This window comes from Acanthochromis polyacanthus, chromosome 3 (assembly GCF_021347895.1).
Source record: "Acanthochromis polyacanthus isolate Apoly-LR-REF ecotype Palm Island chromosome 3, KAUST_Apoly_ChrSc, whole genome shotgun sequence".
In the NCBI taxonomy this organism is placed as follows: Eukaryota; Metazoa; Chordata; class Actinopteri; family Pomacentridae; genus Acanthochromis; species Acanthochromis polyacanthus.
This window is the reverse complement of record NC_067115.1, coordinates 33491478-33512116: the sequence shown is the minus strand read 5'-3', so window position 1 is coordinate 33512116 and position 20639 is coordinate 33491478. Positions and strand designations below refer to the sequence as shown.

General features: G+C 40.5%; 1 protein-coding gene across 2 annotated transcripts in view; it reads left to right on the top strand.

Annotated features, from left to right (window-relative positions):
• The window catches only part of nr3c2 (nuclear receptor subfamily 3, group C, member 2), a 78347-nt gene extending 59461 nt beyond the window's left edge, over positions 1 to 18886 (top strand). For both annotated transcript variants that reach the window (XM_022194386.2, XM_051945330.1), the window contains exons 7-9: positions 3879 to 4009; positions 12681 to 12838; positions 13486 to 18886. In XM_022194386.2, coding sequence (XP_022050078.1) covers positions 3879 to 4009; positions 12681 to 12838; positions 13486 to 13641 — 445 coding nt within the window. In that variant the 3' untranslated portion in view covers positions 13642 to 18886. The remainder of the gene's footprint in view (positions 1 to 3878; positions 4010 to 12680; positions 12839 to 13485) is intronic.
• Positions 18887 to 20639: the final 1753 nt, after the last annotated feature.

The window sequence follows — 20639 nt, the reverse complement described above, 5'->3', positions numbered from 1 at the left end:
GGGTGTAGATCTCTGAGTTAAGGGTGGTTTGCTGTTAATTTCATTTGAAAGGTGCCTAAAACCAGCTTTGCCGACATTAGTGAGTACATTGGGAATATCTGATGTGTTCATAAATTATACTTACAATTAGAAGTGGCCCTGATCCTGAATATTTTTTTTAGTCTTACTGTTTTATCTTTTAAAAAAAAAATCAAAGTGGCAGAAGATTTTAATGTTACTTTCATGCGTTTTTATATTTCGGGGGAACAAAATTTCTGTACAATCAGCAGTTAGCGACATATAAAAATGCACTTGATGTAACCTGAAGCTCTCTGGGATACTCAGCGCACAAGCAAACAAAGCACAATTTGTTTTTCAGGGTAGATAATTAGTAGATACAGTAATTGGTTGAACTGCCAGGCTTTGACTATTGCTATTTTCAGCAGCTTATCAGATGTAATAAATTAATACAAACACCTGCGCTACGCTTGTGACATTTGGAGAGCTAGCAGCCTGTTTTCCTACCGCACTATTTTAAGCTTTCCATTAAGATACCTGAAAACTATTGAAAGGTCAAAATGCCTTGTTGTGACAAAGACATTCGCTTTGAGGGAGTCACGATGTACTTTGAACAAGGTCATAATCTTGCACCACGTTTCAGCCACTTCACGAGGAAATACTTTTTGTACTTTTTGATAGTTCTTTAATTGCATCAGGCACAGGCGATCAAAGCCCAGTGAGAGCAGTCAATAGCCCACTTGATCTGTGTTAATATGTTTGAACAGGAGAGCAAGTGGAAAGGAAAAGGTACCGCATGTGGGCCTTTTCTGTTTGGAGCTGCAGTCCATCTCCGGTGATGAATTGAATTTTAAAGAATGAATCAGAGAGGTGGATGGTAGCCTCTGTAGGCAGCCTGCTGTAGAGGAGCGGGTTCAGTCTGGGCCATGTTTAAAAGCCCCCACTAATAGCTTGTATAACTCAATGTCAGTAGGTCAGTTTGTCCCCAAATAAATAAATAAATAAACAAACAACAGCGCAAATGCTATTGTGCAACACAGCTACAGACTCTGCGGGCCTGTGTGCGCTTAGTACAGAGTATTAGTTCTCTGCCTGAGATCGTCTGACCCTCTGATCAATTTAATGCCAAGTGGAGTTTATTAAGAAGTGTGCTTTCTTCTGGGAGATGCCTGAACAGAAATGTTTATGGCAGACACTTCCTGCTATTTGCCAAGTTCAGTTCTGAGTAAACAATAGTAGTGCACAGAAACATGTCGTAATTGCTTGTGCGTTCGTATAGTAACCGTATCCTTTTAAACTTTTGAACTGTTTGCTGTGTTGTTGATGGTGCAGTTTCTGTACAGCAGGCCGGTCCCATTGACAGATGGGCCTGGTATTAAGCTTGACAGAGCAGAGGAGATGTAGACTGGCTGCCGGTCACGTGCTCGCTGCTCTGTCAGAGCACCCCGGATCTCACTGCCGTCCTCTCTGTGGCTTTTTTTTTTAATCCGAGGCATGCGCTCGCTTGTTGTTAATGTATAGCAGCCTCCTGCCTCTCAGGTAAAGGATGATTCAGTTAAACATAGGGGCACAATTGTCCCATTCAGTCCACTCAGTCTTAAGGGGAGTGGCCAGTGTCCTCTTGTTTCCATAGCAACTTAGTGCTTATTGGCCCAGGGCATTAAGGCATTTATTGAGCAGACTCTGCACTCACTCAGCTATTAGACAGACATTTGTCTTTGATTGAGCAGAAATACTGCAAAAGTGCATTTTACACCGAAGACAAGGCAGAAGTGCATCCTTTTGTGCATCTGTGGCACAACAGATAAACAGAGCTATTTAATTATGTTGCGCAGGGAAAAAATTGATCTATTTTGTAAAAATGAAGAAATGAAATAGCATATCTAAACAATCTCGACAAAAACACTAACTTCTAGTGTCCATGGAGACAGTACACAAAATATATACATGTAGAAATTCATATTTAGTGGTTTCAGTGTACAGACTCAACTTTTTTTCCTCTTTCATTTGAATTAGTATTTCAAACACAGACAGCCACCACCAGGGAGAAGAGTATTTTTAACGGCAGTTTGCAGTCTAATTATCTAGTCTGCTAAAACACCTCAAACAGGTTAAAAATGTACCTGCATATGTCAAGGTCATTTGCTTGATGTAAAATAATACAGTCTTTATCCTTCATTGTCAGCTGCTAACAATTTGCCATCTGTCACTGGCTTGTAAACTGTAGTAAGTGGTACAGCATTATTTACATTGCATCGCCGCTTCTGTGCCAGCTCAGCCGTCAATCAAACACACACCCGCTAAAGGAACCTCTCTGAAGTATCTCCAAACATCTTTTCCGACTTTAACTGTCAAAAAAAAATATTAGCAGCAAATTTTAGAATTATTTTGACACTGATTTTTCTCTGTAAAAAGCAGCGAGCAATTATGATTTCACTTTAGGTGACTTGTTTGGACGTACCTTTCTGAGCAAACACTTTTTGTTGGCTTCTTGCAGCCAAAGGAGAGTCTGAACGCTCCTCACTCCTGTGCTTTTTTTTTCTTAAATCTTTCACCTTAGAAAAAAAAGAGACAGAGAGAGAGTTCAAGACTGAGAGAGAAAGAAGGAGGAACAGAGTGAGAAGACAGACAGAGAGATATGGAGGAATGGGAAAGAGCGAGGGGAGGAGAGAGAGAAATTGCTGCCGGTTTTTTCTTTCCTCCCCAAAACCAGCAGCTCATTTTGGGCAGTGATTCAGCAAAATTGATTTCAGGAAGAGAGTGCAAGAGAGAGAGAGAGAGAGAGAGAGAGAGAGAGAAAACGTGTGGAGACTTTAGAAACTCCAGCCCAAAGTTGTATCAAATATTATGCTGCACTTTGCGAAACTGCTCACATACACAGCACTGCTCAGCAGGGAAACAGGTCTACTGGTTTATCAGTTATTTAGTGGAGCCGACAGCTGTACAGTAAATACCGTAAAGCGCTCTGCTGTCTTACGCTTTAATGGGAACATTATGCACTCGTTTCCAATCGGCTGCTTCTGCTCCCTTCCACAAAATGTTTAGTTGCTATCAGAACCAAGTGTCCACCCTCGCTGCCCACGTGAAGACGAGTCTTCATGAGGTTGTTGGTGAAAATCCAGCCTCTTTCATGTCAAGGCGCACTACTAGCATTTAATTACTATAGAGCTGATGGGATGGTGATTTATAGCGCAGAGAAGCGGCATCCAAAGCCAGAAAATCTGTGGCATCTGCAGAGCACGTTCCTGATTGGCTCGTGTGTTATCCCTTCTAATGTTTCTTTCCTGTTTTTGTGAACTCTGTGATGTAACCAAGATTATTTTACTGACAAACTGTGTGCGAAAGAAAAAGGGAGTGAGAAAGTATTTGGCAGGAGGAGCAGTGTATACACTTAATGTTTCATTTTTCTTTCCTCCTGCATTAATGCACATATTCCTGTTTAGTTCAGGTGTTTATGCATGCAACACTTCTGTCAACATAAATCTATTTGTTTCTATGGTGACTAGGGTTAGATATGGGGTCTTTTGTAGTCTGCCACAGCCTTGAAAAACTGGTGCATCTGTGCTGTGATACTGTACGCAGCGCTCTGCAATCTGGGGGGATTTGGTATTCTGCTCTTAGCCCAGACTAGCAGGATCCTCCTCTGCACTGTGTGGAAATACTGTTTCACTGGACTCAACTTATTTGGTTGAAATGAAATGAAGAAGCCAGCTGGAGAAAAAACTAAAAACAATACCTAGTATATGAACTCAGAGTGAATGCATGGCTGTGTGTGGCAGAGCGGCTACTGAGGATGTATTACAACCAACACAATCTAACGCAGCTGCTGCAAGAGAAAGAGAAGCTACTTTTTGTGAAGCATGAAATGTTTCTCCTTTCAGGGACCGCATGCAGCAGTCGGCCATGTACGACCTGTGTCTGGGCATGAGGCAGGTGAGCCAGGAGTTTGTGCGATTGCAGCTAACCTACGACGAGTTCCTCTCCATGAAGGTCCTTCTGCTTCTCAGCACAGGTAGGCAGCAGACCACAGGAAACACACAGCCCCTCATCTGTTTCTGACATATGCGCTGCTCACACGTTCTCGAAATTGGGCATATAGACAATAAAAATAGAGGCCTCTGTTCAGAACCAGTACCTGACAACAGCTGCCACATTTCATACGATGTGAGCGACTCAGCAAAAGAATGAGTGTCCTGTCTGTGTGTATTTTAATAATAAAATGTAGTTTTTATGCATAATGCTCAAAGACACTTTACAGGTAGAAACAAAAAGCCTCAAAACCTACCACAGGTTTGAAAGGTGTGTTATATTCAAAAGATAATGACCAAAATGGCTCCATTTATAAACTGTGAAAATATAAAGAACCGTCAGATTTTCAACTTTCTGAGAGTCCTTGAATGCATCAGAAAATACAGCTGAACCTAAATTTCCGACATTTCATCAAATCTAATTTGTTTTATGTGTATCACTTAGAAAAATTTCCAAAATGTTAATTAACTTACCAAGGTTAATGGATGGATACTTCTTTCTACAGATATTGCATTCAAATAAAGCTTTCAGACACACAACAACTGCACTGCTGTGCTCTGAAACCTCGTTTTAGCGTTGCCTCATGGCCACGCCACAACGGTTTGTTTGCTGCATCAAGCAAAGCGCACTCGTTGAGCGCAAGTTACCGTTGCATACTGTGGCCAATAGAAATGGGCCAAGCATGGAAGGTGAAATGGAAGAAAAGCTGATATTGTACGAAAAGCTGAATTCATTAAATTATGAAACAAAAGTTTGTGTTTGTATTGGAGAGCGGCCCGATCTTGGATAGGTTTCAAGTCGGCATATCAGGTGTGTTTTAACACTCACACGGCTTTTTTTTTGCTTGGTAATATGAATAAACGTAACTCTACAGACCTAATAAAGTTTCTGAATTCAGATAAGAAGTTATATTTGTCATACAGAGTATCTTATTACTGTAATAATGTATTTCAACCAGAAGGTTTGAAAATTGCTCCTATTTTCCTCCATCATTCACACACTGAATAAAAGTGCATTACATGTCAAGATGTATCCAAAAGCTCCAAAAGTCATCCCAGAAAAAGGAGCGATTCAGTTTTTTGTTACCATTAATGAAAATTGAACCTTTTTATCTTAGAAATAGTGAGATTTCCATGGTGCAACCCTTATTATTTTGTTTTATTTCCTGTAAAATTTATCGACTTCATCAATGTGCTTTCAAAGCATTTTCCACATTACTAGGATATAATCCATTTAGAGAAATACCTGATCTCTTCATTTGTGCTTCCTTTTTGGCCTAAAACACTCAAATGTGAGAACATCGACCGTTATTTGCAGCAGAATCAGCCGTAAAAAAGTCCCCATATGTAATTTCTGTGCAATTGTTGACTGTGAATTCCTCCTAACTAAATATACGACTGTGGTTGGAGCTGTCATAATGTGGACTGCTACGGCCTGAGACACATCTCCCACCTTCCTACTCTGCCTCTCACATAGGAAACGTATTGATAAGATGTCTTGTGTTCTGTTCCACCGCACACCTTTGAGACGGTGTTGGCAGCAGCTGCCTGCCTGGCACCCACAATCATGCCTTTGTAAAGTCTGTTAGATCAAGCTTTAAGCTCATTCTTAGTAATCCGTTAACATTGATCACAAGTGTGAAAATAGACTTGATGTTGCACGCACCTGTTGATGCCGTTACATTCAGAATATGCAAAAGGAAAGTGAGTCAGTGTCATTTCTCTAATCTCTGACTGAAGGCTATTCTGCTCTGGTTTATTTTATTTTATTTTTTTTAATTGCCGTGGATAAACAGAATATTTCCATCACTCAGTAAAGAAGGTCTCACCGTGACGCCGCTCTCTGCCAAAGATGCGCCCACAGGCTCTGCAGCCTCACAGAGGAGATGTGTTGGACCAAGTTGCTCAGTTGGAAACTGAAAGCAGTGGTTTTTCCACCACCTCAACACGGTGTGAGCTGCTGCTGTCAGTTCAATAGTAACAGTTAAATAATCCGTGATGGCAGCTGTGTTATAACTTCACTGTCCACGCCCACACTTTTGAGTTATTGAAACGGTAACCGCAGCGCGTACAGCCACTCTGGGACACGAGGACTGCTTGCATTTCTGCATATGTCTGTGTCACGTGTGCGTTTTTCTGTTTCAAAAGATATTTGGTAGTTAAAGAGGTGTGGACAGGTGGAGCATGAGTGGTTTGGCGGAGGCCGCATACTGGCCAGACATCAGACACTTTGAACTTTGGAATACAGCATAAATCAGTTGTTATGCTCACATGTAAGCATTTAGCTGAGATCATTGTTCATAAGGAGTTATAATGGGAAAGTCTTTGCATCACATATATTAGAATAAGGATAATAAAGCACAGCCCCTGTGGAGTTTGTCATCTTTGGTAGTAATTTAAGTACGTTTAATTAATGTACGACACATTTTTATGCCAGTACTTCACTTTGCTTCTGCTTTTCTACATTTTAAAGAGAACTATCGTTTGCTTTTTTCTCTAATACATTTCTTTAACAGCTGTAGCTACTAATTAGTACTATTTTTTAGATGTCTACAACCGTTTTTGCCCTGTTTTTTTAATCTACATTTTTGAAGCATTGCATTGGAAGAAAGCTAGTTGATTGTGTTTATGCACATTATAGCAGATGGAAACACCTTTTTGAGTTTGTTCTGAGGTTTCAAACATTTAACTCACTTGGCTGACCAGCTGTTTGTTCTTCCTTTGATATCCTCACCTCCGGACCACATGAAACAAGACCAATATGAGCTGACATGGAAGACTTCAAATTAAGTTTTGTGGCCACAGATCAGTTTATTTCTAGTTTTATTTCAGGTGTTGTTATGTGTACACACCCTGTAATAGCAGCCACACTCTAAAGAAGGTAATGGAAACTAGCCACATTTTGCAATATTTTAAAAATTTGCTTTACATATACATAGAAACATACCATTATAATTGTAGCTTCACCAAAGATGTATTTTCCTCATTTTTAGGCTGTTTTATTTCAATTATTGACACACAAAATAGCCCACTATTTGGACTAATCTGCCATGACTAAGTAATGAAAACTAGCTGATTGTAGAAGCTACAAAATTAAAATGCCACTCACACATTGTACATTGAAATTTGTCAAACACACACTATTTCCAGGAGCAACGGTATAGGGTTGCTTTGGCTTCGTGGCGCAGTGACATATGGAAGAGGCGATGTGAAAGCATTTCCCCCAATACAAACTCTGAAAGGAAGGGAGCTCCAGCTGGACCTCAGCTATTGGATGTTGGAAGAGACGAAGCGAGACTGTACAAAGAGAATAAGAAACCAGGAGGGAAACGTTGGATTTAAAGAGTGGAATGAGGCAAAAGTTGACAGTGAGAGCTAGTGTTGGTGAGAAAGAGACAGGTGCACAGCTATAGGGAGAAAGAAAGAGAAGACAAAGGGAGTGGTGGGGTGGCAGAGCTGGTCCTTCTGTTGCTGTGGCCTCCCTCTCCTCTCCTCGCTGGTCCTCTGGAGGTTTTCCAGAGAGTCCTGCTGTACTTAATAAAGGCCAGTCAAGCACCAGGCAGAGCTCCAAGACCTGCTATTTTTCTCCACTTCGCTGAAACCCGGGCTGGAATTTTGAAAGAGAGGGTGTGGATGAAAGAAGCAGGGATGGAGGATCAAAACAGAGACTTTAAGGTGCTTCACAGTTAGTTCAATCTACTGCGGTTATTGGATTTAGTCAAAATATAACTGTAAAATATGAAGGATGTGGCAAGAAAATAATCATCCAGTGCTTTATTTCTCATGTCTATTCCCAAGCCCACATGATGGAGCGACTGCTCTGTATGGAGGTTTGGCGCAGCGCTGGTGAATAATTTCGAAAAGAAGCCGCGCGTTGCAGGATTTTCTGATGCGCTGCTGTAGGAAGCTCTCTTAGTTACAGTCATTCAGATATAATGCTCGGGCCTTGTGGAAGGAGTAGCGGTGGAAATGTTTACAGAGGAGGTGTCAGAACTTGTCAGCTGAGCAAGTACTGGAAGTCACTGAGTGTGTGTGTGCCTTTGGGCTAGTTTGGGAAAGTGTATGCGCCGCGCAGAGAGAGGGTGAACGAATGAAACGGAGAGAGAGAAGGGGGGATAAAGAGAAAAGAGACAAGGGCTGTTATTCCTCTCTGACCTTGGCTAAGGTTTCACTGAGCCTGCGGTGTCTCATGACCCTGTTTGGATTTGGTGCAGGAGCAGCGGCCTGCTCAAACCAGTTACACTCCTCACCTCTACACAGATGTACACAGTACTGCTCGATCGTCTCACTCGTTCGCTCCGTTTTCTAAACCGTCTTTTGTCCTCCTCCTTTGTTCCAGATGAGAAAGGTGTACAGTGTGTTTACAGGTTGGGTGGAGAGCATTTTATGACACACATTTTACTACTTGACTGCTCGCTGCTAAAAATTGAGCGATAATTATCATGCTAACCGGTCATTAGTCTGTTTGCGTGATGTTTGAATGAACATTTGCTGTTACACAACAACCTGAGCCTTTACTGGCTGGTTGTTGTTGTCATGATCAGGGCTACTTGTAAACTTCTCCAATGAATAGTATCAGGTATTAAATCAGTCCCGGGAGCCACCCTGTCACTTAGGTATGTACCAGCTGCTAAGAGCTAGAGGCTGCATGTCCTTTATCAACATACCTGCTAATGGCAGCTCCAAGCGTGAGATACATTATGTAATTCCTTGTCTTACATGCATTAGGAAAAGAGCTTTCCTGGGTGTGTTGCTTGCACAGTAATGGAGTTGCTCTCAAAATAAGAAATAGAGGCTAGCTGAACAGGCTCTATACCTGCTCTATACCGAAAATCAATTTGACACCAATTATGGTGGTATAAATGCCCTATTTTGGGGCCAGTCATGGTAACGCCCCTGAATGCCAGGCCAGTTTGTAATCAGGGCGTATGTGGGTCAGTGGGAGAAAAACAAAAGGTCCAAATGCGGCCCTGGGTTTTAGCACATTCTCATCATGTCAGCCATGAAATACAGCACAGAAATCACAGCCTCTGCACCAGGGTACAATCTGTTTCATATCTGCTTCCCTCAACTTCACGTATGTTATGCCTGCAGGTGTTTGTGCATCAAAGTATGATGAAAAGAATTACATAGAAAGAGTCTGAAAGAGAAGACTGGAGGGAGGCAGCCAAACACACACAAACACACTTTCTCAGAGTTATTGACCTACAATGATCTGTTCTCCAAAACCTGCAATCCTAACTGACATGCAGCAGGCTTTCGCCTTTGGCTATTCGCTCTGCAGAATTCAAACAGGTGTTGTCAGTTGCGTTTTTTTTGGTATCGTTCCTACAAGTGGTTTACTGTAGGTTTGTCTGAGGCGTTCAGTCCCAAAAAGTACTAAAGAAGACGACCTGATTTAACTGTTGAGGGGAAGTCATCCAAACCATTAGAGTTCAGAATTTGAATTCATATTTATAGGGTTTCAGAAACCCAAAAATGTACGAGACACAAATGCTACTGTCTCTAGTCAGCATGTTTATCTCTGTCTGATTCTGCAGTGGATGCAGGGAAATCCGTTCACTGTGGGTTTGGTCAGTGCCGCCACTTCTTTGTACTGCATCAGTCACATGTGATCAGGAACTTTCACTTCCTGAATAAACAATGAAGGAGTAGAAGCTGTTTTTGCAAAGGTGGCCCATTCTGCTGTAAATCATTAGAATTAAGCCTTTGTTTAATATCAACCTCCTATTTTACACTGTAACTTTATATTGCAATACACCATATACTGTGGTATCGTGCAGTTTCTGAAAAAAAAAAAGATTGATGTAAATTTGCATTTATGCAACAATGACTGAGTAGTAGGCCAACAGAAAATGAATGTGCAGCAATTATTGATCATTTCACTCACAAAAATACACAGAATAATCTGGTTCCAGCTTAATAAATGTTAGGATCTGCTGCTTTTCTTCTTAACATATGATAGAAAACTGAATAAGGGGCATTTTAATTTGTAATTTTCTGATATTTTACTGCGCTAGACGATGAATTGATTAATTAAATTACAAAAACTAAGAGATTAATCCGTAATTATGCGAAAAATAGAAAAAGTTTCATAGTTTAATCTTTTTCATAGACAACACAAGATATACCCACGGGTATTGGAAACCACTTCAGTATAAATGCACAGTAAAACAGTTCAACTCTTTCAGTATATATCATCATTTCCTTAGTTTTGGCTGAAGGACGGCTAAAGGCGTTTCCTCACACTGATTTGAGGTAGGCTCTTTGAGAAGCGACGTGTTTCTTAATCTGTTAGCCAGCAGCTGAATGTCATTTAAGAGGTCTGGCAGACTTCCATATATGTGACTTTGTTCTCGTGCGCGGGGAGAGAGAAAAAGACTGAGAGAAAAGCGATACTGTAGACATTTTGATGCATCCTCTTGGCGTAGTTTCTGCATCATAATCTTCATATTTGTCTAAATTTCCATTACTCTGCCTTTTAACTCTGAGTGCATTGATGCCACCGTCCAGACGATTACAAAGCGAATGAATGTTGTGGCTATTTTCATACCTCTGGTCACTGAGCGAACTGTAAGATAAATGAGGGTTGCTTGACAAAATTATTAAGCCCTTGAATTCACATGAGCACCGTTGTCCTCTTCTTTTTTTTTTTTTGCCGCCACTGTTGCTGAGATACCTTTGAATCAATGCCTTCCACTATACCAGTCGTCTTTCATGAATCAGTGGCTGCACATGAAAACTAATTACCACTTGAAATGGTGAAAGTGGTTGTAATGAGTTGCTAAATAGGCTTAGGTCGTCAACATAGGAAAAATGTCCAAAAAAAGGCGACTGCGTGGGAGTCGGAGCGTAATTCACTGAGCACCTCTAATTAAGCTTTACACAGCTCCACATTTCTGCATCAACGGAACAAGCTGGTGTTTGTGCCTGACTTTTCACATCGACTGCGAATCACGCTCATCTTCTAAAATGCATAATAGTTACTCTGTGTTATTAATTATGTTGTGCGTGTTTCTAAAATAAAATCTTCCCATGTGATATTTTCATGGATTCTTGAACAGCTGGGAATGAATCGTTGGCTGGCTGCTTAATGAGATTTCTCAAACTTTTTTCAATCAATTAGCCTTATTGAGATGTCTGAGGAAATTAAAGTAAAATATATAATAAAAGTGTAACAGAAGCTATGACTGTCATTATGATTGCTCATCATTTGTCCTCCAAGGTGCCAAAAAGCAAACAAAGAGTTTTATGACAATACAGTACATTTTCTTGAAAATAAATAGTCAAATAATAAACACATGATGAGAGATGTCTGTTTTTCTACTTTCAGTGCTCATTATATGGATACAAAAGCAAAATAATAGTCCAGGATTGTGGCTGTACATTATTTGAATCTTAATCTCGAACACGATTTGATTTCCCGCAATTAAATGACAATGACAGCCAAGAGGAATTCGACTTGCGCGCTGTTGTACATGCAAAAAAAAGAAGGAAAAAAAATCGGGATTGCTGTGGCTGCAGTCCAGAGTAGAAGAGTAATAATCCACAACAAAACGAAAATCAAATGTCTGGCACAGAAGGTGAAGAGCTAGACCCTCAAAACAGATCATCATCCGTTGTTTGGAAGTATTTTGGATTTAGGTCAAGTGATGTTAAAAGCAGAGTATGTGATTCTAATCCAATACACTTTTTTTTTGGTCAAATTCAGTGAATATCTCCTCACGGTCAGCTAGCTGTCAATTCTGTGTGCGCTGAAAGAAATGTAGTGTTTATTCACAATTGCTCGGACCACCCTACTCGGAACTGTTGCAGCGAATCCTGTGCACGCTCATGCTCGTGCACAGGACAGGAGATAAGGTTGGATGTAGTGAAATGTAAATATGCTAAGCAGAATTGCAGACTCCACCTTTAAGCGAGAACAAACTAGATGAAAAGAGTGCATGAGACACGTTTCTGCTTTGCAAGCTGACTTGAACCACCTGAAAAAAGAGCACAAACTGCAGTATGATAAACGTAATGTTGCTAAGAAGAATAACTGTACCTCACTGAACCCTCATCTGTGTCCAGCGTCTACTCAGAAATCCCTACCAGTGACGACACACAGTGCACCACCATATGGCACACAGTGAAACGGAAAGCAGCTCTGTTGATTTAATTCTGGATAAAAAGTTTTGCTGTAATTTTATTTAGATTTTGCTTGGAGGAATTGCACTGTGGATGAGGACCAGTCTTATTTTGATGCAAAGATTAGTAGAGCAGCAGGAGTGCAGCACAACATGAGAATAAAAGCAAAATATTTGTAATGAAAATCAATGAATAATTGTGATTTGAAAAAATAAAGTCTCAATACTGATCAAAAATAATTGTGAATATTGTTTGCAATGGTTTAATCTAAACTTTAAAGAGAAAGTCTGAATATCTGATGCTTGACGGATTTATATTGTCTAGTAAAACCTACAGACAGCATTCTGAAAGATGAAATCCACACCGATCATGTCAGACAAAGTTTAACACACTTATAATAAATCTGCACTGTATCCATCCAAGTCTCGTATTACTTGAAATACTTTCTTTCTGCCAGTTTTGGATTAGTGACATTTAAAGCAGCTCATTGAATCCAGTTGATGACAGAAGGATTTGTCTGTTTCCCAGTTCCCAAAGAGGGTCTGAAGAACCAGGCGGCGTTCGAGGAGATGAGGGTTAATTACATTAAGGAGCTCCGGCGCTCAGTGGGAAAAGCAACCAACAACTCCGGCCAAACCTGGCAGCGCTTCTTCCAGCTCACCAAGCTGCTGGATGCCATGCATGATGTAAGTACCCTTGCCCTGTCTGCAGTACAGCACAGGCTTCCCCTGGCATGCCTTCACACTGCCTAATGGCACTTCGGTGCTCTAATATCACTGGAAATGTTTGGAGTAAAATGGCAACATAGTGGATTTGGATAATGCGTTTACTTAGCGGTTCAATGGGGTTGTGGCTTGGAATAAGGATTACTGCATCCCACTTTCTCCCCGAGGGAGAGGTTATTTTGGAAAAGCCGGTGACCAGGCTGTATTGGTGAATGGAACAGAAGGGGATCAATACCGGCTTGCAGTTTATTGGATCACAGTTCGCAGTGGTCGCCGTGGCAAATGTGCTAAATCACTGTTATTTTTTTACACATGGGTAACCAGTTCATGGTTGGTCACAGAGACAAATGGACAGAATTTAATAACCCTAATGACTGAGTGAATGGGGTTAGAGCTGAGCAGATGACCTTTCTTTACAGAAGGCTGTCCAGAAAAAAATCGGTGGTGCCCCCAAGTGGTGAGCTGATTAGAACTGAAAAGAGGTCTAAGCCTGCTGACAAGATGAACGCATGAATATCCACTAATGTACTCAACTTTATATGCTTTTCACATAAAGAAGCTACAGATTAAGAATGTTTCTCACTGAATCGTGTGTTTGTGATGTCTAGCTGGTGGGGAACCTGTTGGACTTCTGCTTCTACACCTTTCGCGAGTCCCAGGCCCTGAAGGTGGAGTTCCCCGAAATGTTGGTGGAGATCATCAGCGACCAGATACCAAAGGTGGAGTCGGGCCTCACTCACACAATCTACTTCCACAAGAAGTGACTCGCTACGCAGCTGGGACCGAAGCGGCATTAAGAACTGGAAAAAGGAGGAGAAAGAAGTTCAGGGAAGAGAGAAGAAGTGCGAGGAAGGCCTGACCTGTCGGCCTGCACCCTGTCGCCCAGTATGCCAGCGTCCTCGTCCTGGATTGGAAAGCTAAGTGATGTGGTGACAGACGCAAAACAAAACAAATAGAGAGAGAGAAAGAGAGAGAGAGAAAAGGAGTTTGACCCTGCAGTCACCACGAGCGATTCAGAGCTGTGAATAGTTTGAGAAGCCGAGCACTACGCGCCGAGAAGGACTTGTGACAAATGTGACAAAGCATCCCGAAGTAACCCCCCATGTCCCCCTGCCCCAAAGACGATAACAGTATTTTCTATGGAGATAAAGCCATACATTTCTTAGGATGCGCTAGATACGTTCACTACACACATGCACACACACGTAGAGGGAAACTGACACACACTTACTGTCCACATGCCTTCACACAATCGCACAGATGCACTCCACAAGCACTAAAATGAGATTCCCGTACAAATCTAGAGAAAACGTTTTTGCAAGTATTAACTCTGGCTTATGCAGTCTTTCACAAATAATAGCACTATGAAAAATTATGCCAATACTTAGATTTGCTTTGCGGTGTAGCAACAAGACTACAGGGCAAAGGACATTGTGAAGAGGCACAGAAATTCCAGACTGTATGGCGAAAGGTCTATTTGAATATATTCCAAGGGCTATACGAGCGTCATCATAAGCTGAATAATTACGTGAAATCGAACTAAGTCCAAGTTTTAATCTCAATCGGTATCATAACAGCCATCATTGACATTTACATAGCGAGTTTTTTAAAGTCTAAATCGTGTAGTAAAACAATCAAAACTAATATGCAAAGGTCCAAAGCTAAAGCTGTTTTGAAATAAAAATGTCTCTCTTGTGTAAAGAAAGCTCGCACGTGAAGCTCCCATGTCATAAAGTCACTATTTTAGAGGCACTGTGGTGTAGAATTAAGACAATATTGATGAGAGATTTTACCTTTGTGCAGAAATGGTCAGGAGTGCTGCAGGATGGAAAACATAATGCATTTACGGAAACAATTTCAGTGGAGTCCGCTGGTAATGGATTTGACTGAGGTGCATCCATAGTAATTGCTGTCATTTGTGTTATCTCCAGAGCAGCTGTCCAAATGTCTGTTTTTACTCACAATGAAGCAAAACCAGCCCTTTGTGAACCAACACTTATCTACTTTTCCCAGAAATAATAAAAAGCATTTTATAAAAGTGTGTCGCAAAGGTTTAGTTTTTGACAAGCCAGTCATTTTGCATTAAGGTGCTTCATTTCTACAAAGCCAGGCAAAACATAACATGTACAGTAACTCGTAGTCGGTCCATACAGTACACTATATGGACCCCAAGTTTAAACACACATACTCTGTAAAGTTGATATTATCCAAAATGGAGCGTTAATCTGCAGTGCTTACAGCAAACAGCTAATGTATCAAAACCAGGCAAATGTGTAGAGGTATTAACAACTTCTTAAACACATTCTATTCAGCTGTTGTACAGAAGATGTTTTGAGGTACATGTTGATGAATGCTTGATGAAGAACAGACTATTGTGTTGGTATGATCACCTTTCCTAATTGAGTTTTCTCTTTTTCTTATCTTCGGGCCAAGTACTACTATTTTAAGTATGGCAGGCCCAGTCATCTGGACCATTACTTTGTCTCACACCCCACTGGTTTCTGGGTGGTCGTGGAACACTACTATGATGCTACTGAAAAGCGACAGAGTCGCTGGGGAAGAAAAACTGTGTGAGTGGGGGGTGTGATTATTATTATTAATTTTTTTTGTGCCCTGTAAGTGTGTATTTACGTGTGTGTATGGAGTGAGTATGGCTTAAGTTTGTGTGTGTGCTACTTTTTTTTTCCTGGCAAGCATGTGCATAGATGATCTGTTCTTTCAGCGTGGGTATTATGCATTTATGTTATAGGAGTAGCCATATCCTATTTCCACATTTAGATTTGCACAGAGGAGATACAATGTGAAATGAGGCATTAGTGCAGCTAGCAGGAATTGTCTGTTTCGATAAGCAACTGTGATAATGCGGTAAAAGACTTTCTGCATGATCACCCAGGCTTACGTTAGACATGACATCATTAGCGCAGCGGGGTGGTTGTGTACTGTATTTGTGGCCTCGGCTCTCGTAATGACGGCGCTGTGCTCCACTATGAGGTCTCTTCTGTGGTGGTAATTGAAAGATTTGCATTCAAAGAGATGGAGGTGTCAGGATCGCAACCGTCGTTCACGACTGTACTAGAAATTATAGTGCGGCGAAGGGGGTCTAAAAAAGTAGGTGGATGGTGTATTTTCAATTCTTTGCTTAAGGAGCATTATTCTATACTGGTTGTGGGATTTGGGTTTCAATCGTTTCTCATCTCCAAAATTAGATTTTCTTCTGGAATTCTGAGACAAAAATGTTAGTTCCCTGTAGTGGTTCACTCATTGGGTGGCTTTGAAAGACTGAACTGTTTAGCGGCTTCATATTCTTAATTCGATATATTAATATCACCCGTCACCGCAATAATTTTTGTACAGTATTTGATCAGAAAGGCCTCATTTTACAATCCGTCTTTGTTTTCCCTTACGCTAATCTCTCACTGTTTCTTTATTTTGTCCCTTTTTTGTCCTTTTTAAGGAATAAAAAAAAACTGTCTAAAGGTTCATAGGATGAATGGGAAAGTATTTTTGAGAGAATTATATTTTGCTGGAAAACAATATTTAAGTACTTTGTCTAAAAATGATATCCTTTTTGTAAAATGAAATGTTATTGCATGCTTTTTGATGAGATGTTTACATTGTATTTAAAAAAAGGGAAACTTGTGCCTTTTTATCTCACCTGATTTACAATTTTACAGTATATATTGTAAATAATACAGCAAGTCCTTATGTTGAGTATAGTATAAAACATTTCTACTTTAACCATCTTGTTGGAATATTGGAAAAAAAAAAAAAAGTGTTTCCCACTCGCCATGTTCTGTGTGTTGGATCACAGAGAAGAATTTACCGTAAGGGTTGGCACCAGAGAGGGCCAAAAAGAGAAATGAATGTATCATACATTGTGAGAGACTTATGGAACTTACTACCTGAATGTTAGAGAGAGTACATTTCTTATCTTCTTATTAAGTAAAGTTATTTGATTTTGCTTTTTTTTTTTTTTTTTTTTTACTTTTTGCATCATTGTTCACATGGCTCAGAAAAAAATCAAAAAGGATTTCTTATTTTGTAACAAGATGTACTAAGTGATGGATCCTCGTTGCTGTTGAAATTATTTCCTAATCCATGGCGGTATTGTTGATGAGCACTACAATAAAATCAAGAAGTCACAAACTATTGAAACTGGGATATGTGAAAGAAAGTTCTTGACTTTTTTAGACTGAAAATACAAACTTTGTGCACACACAAAATGAAATGGCGGATGGACAGGGATTGTAGTGTACCTGACATCTGACCAATTTGAAATGTGACTGTTTTGCCAGTTGTTGGACATATTGCACTAACTGCCAAAATAACGTCCAACTACAAAAACAATCATTTGACCCAAAGAGCGGAAATGTAAAAATCTTAATATTGCTGGTACAAGTGGGAGTAGGTTTATGATAGTGGTGAATGATGTTATCTGTGATGTTTTAAGGCCCTTTAAGATCCTCAAGAAATATAAGCACTGACTGGTGGCTAAGTTTTTCATTTTTTTCTTGGCTATTTGGGGGCAGTTTCACATTTTGGGAAATATCTGCTTTCTTGCTGAGAGCTGGATGAGGAGATCAATACCACTGCACTGTCTATAGGATAAATATAGTCCTGCATGGGCTGGCTGCACCTCAGCATCATTCTGCTATAGGGGGAAAACACTCTGGCTTGGTTTTCGGTTCTTTAAACCGATCACAAACAGACTGGGTGGAGCTAAGCAAAGGTTGCAACAATGGTGGTCCATAAAAATAGTGACAGGTGGAATTGTTTTGATGGAATATTTGCATGCAATGAGGTGAGAACTGTTATTAAAATGGCTATTTTGCTGAAAAAACTAGCAGGAATCCTTGGCATAACTTGAAAATGTTGGTGTGTAAGCTGCTTGTTTCGGCTAGCTATAAGGAGAGGATGGGTAGCTTAGCTGAGCATAAAGTGACACACCTGGAAGCTGCACAAAGACTAATAAATGACCACTTAAGGCATTGTTAGTTAGGGTTGAAGATCACAAGCTTGAACATGAAAAGCATTTGTGGTGTGGAGTTAGTTACCAGACCTCTGCAGACTTGAGGCTAGCGGCTAGAAGCTACAAAAGCCACAGTTACCATTATACAGGAAAGTATTAAGAAGGATCTATCTATCTGCAGTCTCAGACTTGCCACATTGTTTACTATAACCCTAACCAAACTTAACAATAACATAATGTTAACCTAACCCCAGTCCTAATCCTTAAATGATATCTTCATCTTAAAATGGAAGGATTTACACAAACTTGGTATAATGTGTTGGGTTTGCCATGTAGCATCAGGTGTCTGCAGATAGATGGAGTGCATTTTGGGTAATTTTCAGTCCGACAAAGTCAGAAAACTGACATTCTAAGTTAGTAGAGTTCTCTTTTTTGGGACGGCTCAGAAAATGGTATTGAACTTCTCACCTAACTCTGCAAAAAGGGAATGTTTCCCAAAGAGCCGAACCAATCGTTCAGAGGAACAAGATTAATGTACACTTTATTTAATGGTCATCAATCACCACATCCTGCAAACTATAAAATAAAACCTCTCCCATACTTGAGAGAGCAACGTTATCTTCAGAGCTGTCTGCTTCTAAATTTACTCCTCTTTTTGGCGTGGATGACTCACAATTTTCCAACTGCTGTTTCACAGTACACTATTGCGTCACCGTATGTGGAGTCACGTCATTGCCATTTTCTGTTCACAGTAATGAATCGGGTGCAGAGAGACTAAGCCATATCTCCACAGCCATGGCAGTGCATTTCTTATTAATATATACAAACGCTTTTTTTTCCAATTCCAAAAATGACTTTTTACTCAGATGCTTTGTACAATATTTCTCAGCAAACTATCCAGCAAACAAACAGTAGACATCCCTCACCATGAACCAATAAAACATCTTTGAAACCAGTTAATACTGTATATCTTGATGCAGATATTGCCATACTTGTGTTTGCAAAACTATTGCAAGATTCTAATAAAACCGTTAAATTGATCATTTGATGTGTCGCATTCTCTTTGCGAATGTATGTGCTGTGTGTTATGTGTGTGATGAAATGAATACAACGAGGCAGAAGCGAGGACAGGTGCCCTAAAAAATGGGCTGTTTGATCTGGATGAATTTCCGAAACAGCTGCATTTGGTGGATGGGGAGGATAATGAGCCAAAAAACACAAGTATTAGCATGGGAAAACAGAAATGATGTGGAGCAGCAGCAGGTACAGCAGTCACAAAGAGAGGAGATGAAGGCAACAAAGGAAAATGGAAGGAGAAAAGAATAAAAATGACAGAGAGGAAGCGTGTGAGCATGAGACTTTTACAGTAAAGCGTTGCCTGTGGAGAAAAATCACCATTAACCTTGTTAAAGGCTGATCTGAAAACACGCCTGCTTTGCCAGACTGTAGAGCAGACAGTATTACTTTTTTGCTCATTTTTTTCCCCTCTCTCTCCGAATCCACAGCCCTCTCCAAATCTCCCCCAGATTTCCAATTGCTTTCACTTGTAGTCGTGCCAGATAAACAGAATCTATTGGATCAGGCTGATTTCACGGCTGCACCCGCGCACATGGCGGCTTCTGTGGCCCACTTTCTGAGCTGAGGGTTTTTTTTCCCTCCACACTCGCTGCTTTATGTTTGAAATTCACTTTTCTCCAAATTCCCAGTCAGTTTTCACCCCCAATAACGCATCAAGACTTATTATGATTTTATTTGAGCTCTGCGCTCTGAAGGAACCAGATGAAGACACGGCAAAGTATTAAGTTAGCGTAACCTCAACACCGGTCCGTTTGGGAAATTCACACACATCGGTGGCACTTAGTTGTGTCATTTTCTCACAGTTCCAGGTGAACCGCTGTAGAGCTTTGATCTGAGCTGAGTCACGATGTGGTGTGTTTTCGGGCTGAAGGACACTGCGTCATGGGAGGTAGAGGACAGCTGGCACACGGCCAGGACGAGAAGGTGAGAAATGAACACGTCTATCTGGATTTCTACTCAAACACATCTACATCCAGCCTAAACGGACATGGCAACACTGATGTATAACATCATCCCAGTCGGACTGATACATAATGCATTCAGAGGGACACAAATCACCACAGTGAGAGCAACTTCAAGTAATATGAAGGCAGCTCAAACCCTCAAATGTGAGTCTGACCTGCTGAAATTAACACTTTTGTTCGAATCCTTGAATTGACAAGGAGAACTGATAAACACACGACCCCCTCCAGTGATAATCAAGTATTTTAGCTTGTTAACATGTCCATATGGTGTGCTTTATATGCTGGAAGACACAACATGAGCAAAATAAGCAGCTATGGCTGAATGTTTCCACCTTGAAACTATTGATCTCAGTCTCAAAAACACAGATTTAGACTTTCAGGGTTTCAAAGCAGAGGAACCAATCCTGTCGATTTGCAAGTTGGGACTTTCTGCAGGTCACCAGTCCATCACAGGGCCACATATAGAGACAAACAATAATGTCCACATTCATAACTACGGACAATTTAGAGGTACCAACAGAGGCGGGCAGAGTAGCCAAAAATTGTACTTAAGAGTAACGTTACTTCAAAAATAATATCACTCAAGTAGAAGTAAAAAGCAGTCATCCAAAAAATTACTCAAGGAAGAGTAAAAAAGAATTTGGTGAAAAGACTACTCAAGTACTGAAAGTACTGAGTGTTTGACTGTAATGTCCGATTTATTTTTTAGAAATGATGTGATCAGAGAGAAAAAAATGTAAAATAATGTGCA